An 8,166-nucleotide genomic window follows, 5' to 3' on the forward strand; every position below is an offset into this window, starting at 1 on the left:
GTGTATAATTTTATTTTTGGAATGATGTGAAATAGAAGCCCAGTGAGGATAAGCAGCTCAATCATTGTGTAACAATTATTAAAGACTATTTATTAAATTAAGAAAAGACATACAAACAGAACTGTACTTGCTAAGACAATTAAGTATATGAATTATTAAACACACAAATAATTTATGTAGAGCATACCCCTTGTTCCCAAATATATTTACGATCCCTGAGCTCCTTAAGACTTTCCGTTTCCCCAAACAACATCCAAAGTAAATGTATCTATCAGTCAAGCCCAGTTTATAATTACCACACAATAGTGTAGATGTCAAGTCTGGAAAACATCTTTTCCTGGTCCAACTAAGATATTTAAACTCCCTTCATGAAGATCCCTACACTGCCTTGGCTCCAAGACTTAGAGGCTAAAACTGGCATCCAGGCTGCTAGATACAAACTGGCCTCCTTGCTTCTGAGGGTGCTGGCAACTATACCATTGTTTCCCTTTGATCCTGCATTCTGTGTATTTGGCTATCTGCCCCTCTCACACTCTTTGACTCTAGAAATTAACATGTGTATACCTCCCTGATCTCTCAATCGTCTAGGTAAGCTGTTTCTACTAATAGGCGATTCACACCTGATTCTATCTCGTTGTCTGCTAATCTTCTTCCTGGGAAAGATGCATCTCATCCTGCCTTTTGAATACTTGCTACTGCTATCGCTAGACAGATTTCTACCTGTTGCTGGCTGGGTAGATTGCAGCCTATTCTGTTTTGTTCGATTATTTTTACTGTTGTTACTAGGCAAATCCATTACAAATAACCGCTGGCCGTTTCAGCCATGCTCAAGTCCCGCGAAACAATTTTTTAAAACATAACCGAGTGGTTCTTTAGTTCTATACACCTGGGCTACAAACTATGTAACTAACTTGCAAGAACAGCACAGCGACTTCTCATTTATTGAACAGTCACAGCTCAGCCAGCACAGTAAACAAATTTATTATTTAACATGAAATCGTGTTTCTTGTGAATAATGAAAATGACAGGCGTTTGTGGGAGCATCATTTAATATCAAGACCTGGATTCTGTCTTAAAAAATTCTCCAGCAGGAACTAAAAATGAAAAATATCTTTTAATTTCTTGCCATGGCTTTCTACTTTGTAATTATACCATAAATAGATTTATTTTAACTACGCAAACCTAACCCAGTGAGATCTTAAAGTGCAAAAGCTTTGAACCAGCTCATAAACAAAATATATTTTAGTAATAAGAAGCTTAATCCTCAGTGTTATCTGGCCTCTTCAATAGAGGATTGGGACAAGCCTCATGGGAAACATTAAAATACTCTGATCAGGCGTAAGTAATTTGCTTTAAATCATTGTTGAACTATTCAGTGACTTGACTGAAGGATCAACCAAAGTATAGAGAAGTTGTAGATAGTTGATATTTGAATCTTAGTATTCAATCCATCTGAAATTCAGGCATAGATGTTATCATATTCATATTTCAGTAACAAGCTGTCAGTTCACAGCAAGGTGGATGCATGATTTTGTAAAATGCCTCTTGATGTCCAGGGACACACAAAAAATAAGAAATACAATGAAGGGGAAACAATTGATTATTTAACATGGAATGAGACAGCAGAACATTACAGTCATCACATGTACAGTATAACCAGTTACAGTGTATTTGACATTGATAAACCGTCAGGGAAACATTACATCAACATTACTTTCTCTGCATTTTTATTTCAAAAATAATTCAGCTGAAACCTGTCAATAAAAAAATCCAATGAGATGATACAATCAAAAATATTACAGCAGGTTTCATCTCTCTGTGAAGCACCAGTAATATTCTAATTCAAATACCTTTAAACAACAAACAGTAAATTGTGTAAAGTTCACGTTCCAGGTAATATTTTAAAGGGACTTTAGTCAATCCCATAAGTAGTCCCCTTATTAATTGTGAAACTAAATGACAATACTTTGATAGATCACATAGAATGGAGTGAAGGAGCAACAACAAAAGATACTTGTATATCAAAAGATGTCCTCAGTGAGTTAGTCCAAAGCTACAGGTGTCATCATTCACACTCAACACTCTTAATGTCCGATGTGCCACAATTAATATTTTCCTTCTTCTCATATCCTAATTTAATGAGAGATGAAGAGAAAGAGAGAAAGCTGGATTCCGTTCATATTTATCATTTAGTTAATACAAAAGGAATATCTATATGTGTTCCCACTTCGGATGTCCAATTACTTTCATGTGTCCTGAGGTAAATATAAATGATCTTCTATGAAAATCACCAATTCGTCTGGTTTCTCACCTCCTCCCTGGTGCTGGCTATCTATGTCATTCAAGCTACTGGAAATGCATTTCAGGTCGCTTTTATTGCTGCTGTCATCTGCAGTTGGTCCAAATAGCCAATCTGTAAAAATAAAAATGAGCATTGCATCAAAAGAAAAACAGAAAGAAGAATAAAGGACAGTGTCGCTTTCAGCAATACTTCAGCCCCAGGTTAAGCATGCTGTTAACAGAAACATGTTTCTTACCATTGTTCTTCTACACCAGCAGAATGGCAACATTTTGTACTAAGTAGAAGGCATCTACTTACAATAACTGTAGGACCTGGCGTGACAGCAATTACAGAACGGGAATCACTGAATAACTGGCACAATCAGTTCATTCACCTGCCACTTAATTATCATCTAAATTAGAAAATTAATCAATGACAGTTTTCCAAATCACATGTTGCAACCGAAGAACTGGTGCACAGATGCTGCTGGCATGCGCAGAGGAAATCAAACATATCAGAAAATAGCATTTAGAAATTGTTCGTCCTTTTACATAACAATGTGTAAACTTAACTAATAGGGCACATTTCCCTGTCAGGTTAACTTTGTACACTTATCCAGTATATTTTATACATTTTTATATTTCACAATTCAAAAATTAATTTCAATTCAGGGTAGTTTAGCTAACAAAAAATAATGACACATAATGGCAGCAATTACATGGAAAATGATAGATACAGCAATAATTGCAGAGAATAGGGCAGCCGAAGAGCTGATTGCAGAGGATAATAGATGCATGGAACTAATTAGCTGTATGATAACCAATGGGATGGCCTGATTATATAGAGTAACAGATACATAGGACTCATTACATTGGATATGACAGATATACTGATCTGATTACGTTGAACACACTAATATATATAGGACTGATTACAGACAATGGCAGATACATATGACTGAATACACAACGAATACAAGCTAGGCTAGACTGGTTAGTTGGAGATAATGAATAAAACTGAATATACTGCGAACGATAGATACCCGGATCTGATTACATAGAGAATCAAAAATATGGGAGCATGTAAAATACATTACAAGTTAATCATATCATGTGGGAGTTAAATCTACTGATCAGGCATTCAGTTCTATCAGTGAACCAGTGGGTCTTTACGACAATCCCGGTCATTTTAATGCCAGTCTGTAGACGTATTGAATTGAATTTCACAGCTTGCTATGTTTCACTTCTCAAGCTTGAACACTTTGCAAACAATTTTCTAGTTCATTCACCCTCCTTTCAGGTCTGGTGTGCCCATTTGTGCTGTTTCCTACGACACTCCTTTCTCTCTCCTATTGTTTTCTTTCCTCAAACTCCTCTCTCCTGTCACAATTCTCAATCTCAATATCTGTTGCCTTTTTCCATAACGTGTTTGCCTCTCTCTCCGTTCTTTTGTCTATCTTCTTTTGTTTGTTAGCTGTGGCACAGGTTAGTGGCACTCTTGCCTGGCAAGGCTAACAATTGTTGCCCATCGCTTACTGCCCATGAACTGAATGGCTCGCTAGGTCATTTAGAAGACAGTTGAGAGCCAATCACACTGCTGTGCATCTGGAGTCACATGTAGGCCAGACTTGGTAAGGGGCAGATTTCCTTCCCTAAAGGACATTAGTGAACCAGGTTCTTACGACAATCAATAATAATTTCATGGTCAACATTACTGAGATTAGCTTTGAATTTAAATTCCACCAGCTGCATGGTGGGATTTGAACCCATGTCCCCAGAGCAATACGCTGGGCCTTGGATTACTAGCTCAGCGACATTATCAGTAAACCACCTCCTCACACTTTCATGTCACATCTCCAATACCTGCAGTAGTTATGATTGCTAATATCATTATCATCATTACAGTATTATTGTTTAATTCTCAAGCTGATTTAGAACATGACCTATTCGCAAATTCAATACGTTCCACTTAGTACAGGTTAACTTAAAGCATTGCTTATCCTAAGTAATGTCCATTGTATGGATTTAAGCACATAATGTTCTATGACATTTCAGTGTAGTCCAAAGGGAGTTGTCATATTTCAGATGATATATTAAAACTAGGCCTTTCTGCACATTCATGGTGATATAAAGAAACATTTTAAAAATCTATTGATACATCTAAAAAAAACAGATTACCTAGCAATTCATCCTGATTACTGTTTCGGTCCTAATTAGCTGCCATATTTCACTCAATATTGGACTGCTATTGAAACCCAGTGAGAAGCTAAGGGAAACTGGTCAATGAATCACTTCCTTGTAGAAAATCTGCACTGAGAAAGGGATTAAACCATTTTCTTTCATGGTAATTACCTGCAGGCTGTCACTTAATCGATTTTCTAGTGAATATGCCATAAAAGTTGATATCCTGTTAACTACATGTATTGCACTGGTCACTAATGTCCACCGTAATATCTACCGCTGCAAACGAATTGAAACAGAAATGTCCCAGCATATTTTGAAGAGAAACCATTGAAACTTCTAAATGTGATAACTGCTTTTAATCATTCCCAAGTGCACACATTTCAAATTCTTCCACTCCATAATATCCTACCTCACTTCCTAGAATGGTCTCAAACATTCTAGATATGGTATTATAGATTAAATAACGTTAACCAAATTACCAAAATCAGCAGCGATCTACATTTGTACAGACATTCACTGGAAGGTTGATTGGTTTTAAACACAATAGATTAATGCTTGGTTCCAATCAGCTTTTTAAAAGAAAGTCTAGGAAGACAATGGAGAAGGGGGAAACATCTCTCCCTCACACTATTCCAAACTCAGAGGAATTTAATGCTATTGTTAGTACTGGACTAAATGTGAAGTTCACAATCTCTTCCTTTAACTGCTGATTATTAAAAGATGGACAGTTTGGGGGTTAAATGGATTGTGCTTCTTGGTCTTTTTGCAAAGATTTACGTAGAATTTACAGTGCAGAAGGAGGCCTTTTGGCCCATTGAGACTATACCGGCCCTTGAAAGAGCACTAATAATAATAATAATCGCTTATTGTCACGAGCAAATCACATTTTGACCGTCCCTGCTTTAACTTCTTTAGTCTATCCACATAACTGAAGTCTCTCATTTTCTTTTTCATTCGTGTGATTTAATAATAATAATAAAAATAATTGCTTATTGTCACAAGTAGACTTCAATGAAGTTACTGTGAAAAGCCCCTAGTCGCCACATTCCGGCGCCTGTTCTGGGAGGCCGGTATGGGAATTGAAACCGTGTTGCTGGCATAGTTCTGTGTTACAAGTCAGCTATTTAGCCCTTTGTGCTAAACCAACCCCAGAACTCTACCTAACCCCATGCCTCCACCCTATCCCTGTAGCCCAGTAACCCCACCTAACCTTGTGGACACTAAGGGGCAATTTAGCATGGCCAATCTACCTAACCTGCACATCTTTGGACTGTGGGAGGAAACTGGAGCACCCGGAGGAAACCCACGAAGACAAGGGGAGAACGTGCAGACTCCGCACAGCCAGCCACCCGAGGCTGGAATTGAACCCAAGTCCCTATAGCTGTGAGGCAGCAGGGCTAACCACTGTGCCACCATGCCACCCACAAAAAAAGATCAAGTGTAGGATCAAATCCCAGAGTAATGCCTGCTCTTGTCAGTTTGGATTTAGCATCTCTCTTGTGGGACCATGAATTGGATTCAATTTGAATTTGAGTTGTTTTTTGGAGCAAGCAACCAGCTGGATTAAGGGCCTGCCCTGGCCACTCTGCCCATCGGCTTTGCAACTCTGAAAAAGGATAGAATGACTAATGGAATTGCTCCACTTTTTACTTTTAAAATGGGTCAGGTGCTTGGATTTCTAAGAACAGGTATTTTAGGGAACTTCATGATCAAAACAGGCAAACTCTGAAAAAGTTATGATGTGGAGATGCCGGCGTTGGACTGGGGTGAGCACAGTAAGAAGTCTTACAACACCAGGTTAAAGTCCAACAGGTTTGTTTCAAACACTAGCTTTTGGAGCACTGCTCCTTCTCCACCTGAGGAAGGAGCAGTGCTCCGAAAGCTAGTGTTTGAAACAAACATGTTGGACTTTAACCTGGTGTTGTAAGACTTCTTACTCTGAAAAAGTTGGCAGCATTCCACCTTAAAAAAACAACTTTAAAATTCAAGGCGTGGTTATTGTAAAATAAGTTTAATAGAGGCCAAATAAATGATTGTGAAATAAAGCAATAGTGGAACTGTAGATCGCACTGCTGAGTGAACGTTCCTAATGTTACAGGTGGAAATGTTTGGATAGTTTCTCAGTCTGTCAACCCGATTATATAATTTGTTTCAATGGACATGACCCAGTCAAGAACCCGATATTAATTTGGCAAAATTGACACTTCCCTTCCCCAAATGGCACCAATCTCGTTGCGAAGAAATTCGCTGCCAATAATCTGAAATTAATCCCCAGAACTCCTGAATATTTACCCTGAATATCTGGCTTGTCCAAAGGCCGCTTTGGTTGACTTGCTGTCGCTTTCCTTTCCTGCTGGGCCTTTCTTAAAAAATCTAAATGTTTGTGGGTGAAACAACATTACGGAATGTGTAACAAACCCGAGGTATCCCAGTGCCATAACTGTCTGCTGTTTACTGCAAAGGGTTAAAATGTAGAAAGTAAACCTCACATGAATTGACCTGAGTTAAAAGGATTGTAGCTTAAGGGTTTGTTCATAGATAACATCCATCAAGTTGTTCCTGACCTTTGCTATCTGACCTTTTACTTTGAGAGCATTCAGAAACCATTCATAACATCTAGGGAGGGGGTGAGTGAGGAAATCATCACACTTGTCGATTTTTTACTAGAATTACTAAATGTGGATGGGGGTTGGAAATGAAATAGGAACGAGTTTGACTTAAGTTAACTGGAAAAGTTTGAGCGTGGGGAAGAGGACACACATTTGAAGGACGCCTGGATAAGGCGATTGGTTTGTGCAGAGGTGTCGATTATTGATACTCACCGACAAAGTCATGGGCAAGGTCCTTAATGAGATGGCCAACAATAGCGTAAACCACAGCCACTACCACTAAGGCTGCCATCAACAGGTAGAGCACAGCCTTCGGCAAAGGGATGGCGTCCTGAGCCGGGGCTTTATAATCCTTGTACAGTAACTCATTGTCGGAGACAGAATACTGGAAGAGGTGCTCCGTGGCACTGGTGGAGTTGGTGACATTGTCAGCTCCGTTGTATTCCCCCTCTTCCGGAGCCAGCACACTCACCACCGACGCCGCCGTCTCCGCGCTTTTTTGCACCAAGTTCGCGGTGTTGCTCACAACGGGTACGATCCGAGAGAGAAACGGGAGCCGGTCCTTGAACGCAGTCCCGTTGCACAGGCTCATAACTCCATGGAGGTGAGGAAGAGGCAGGGAGCTGGAATAGCTGCTGGAAGCTCGCTCCCCAGATCTCTACAGCGTGGTCCGAAGGGGCAGCAACATCCTTGCAGACTGGCAGAGCTGCACTCGGGAGTGTGTGCCCGAGGCTCGGAGTGGATGTTGTTGAACACAGGCAGAGGAGCTGCTGATGCGCGGGGTGATTGGCGTGTGTGAGAACCACTTGTTACTGTTGGCGGGGAGGAGAGGAGATGTTTGTATGTCACCGGTGAGGGGAGTTTCTGTGTCTGTTTTGATCTCGCTCAGTTTTGGGGACGGGTTAGAGTTTCAGACTGACAATGTTTGCACCTTGACCAACAGATGCAAACGGACAGATTGGAGAGATTGTTACTTCAATCCAAAGCCTCCAGTAGTAATGCCACTGCCCGGAAGGTCTCAGAAGTGATAAGGGTGAAACCATGATTTACATTTGCACCAGAGTCAAGCATCCATTTCCTGGGAGTGTGCTGG

The 8,166-nt window shown here is 40.0% G+C and overlaps 1 protein-coding gene across 1 annotated transcript; it reads right to left on the reverse strand.

Annotated features, from left to right (window-relative positions):
• Positions 1 to 957: 957 nt before the first annotated feature.
• LOC119964556 lies at positions 958 to 7,862 on the reverse strand. Its single transcript, XM_038794207.1, has 2 exons — positions 7,287 to 7,862; positions 958 to 2,413 (listed from the first exon to the last, which is right to left on the reverse strand). The coding sequence occupies exons 1-2, from the start codon at positions 7,663 to 7,665 to the stop codon at positions 2,247 to 2,249; spliced, it is 546 nt and encodes a 181-aa protein (XP_038650135.1). The 5' UTR covers positions 7,666 to 7,862; the 3' UTR covers positions 958 to 2,246.
• Between the last annotated feature and the right edge of the window lie 304 nt (positions 7,863 to 8,166).

Source organism: Scyliorhinus canicula, chromosome 4 (genome assembly GCF_902713615.1).
Source record: "Scyliorhinus canicula chromosome 4, sScyCan1.1, whole genome shotgun sequence".
Lineage (NCBI taxonomy): Eukaryota > Metazoa > Chordata > Chondrichthyes > Carcharhiniformes > Scyliorhinidae > Scyliorhinus > Scyliorhinus canicula.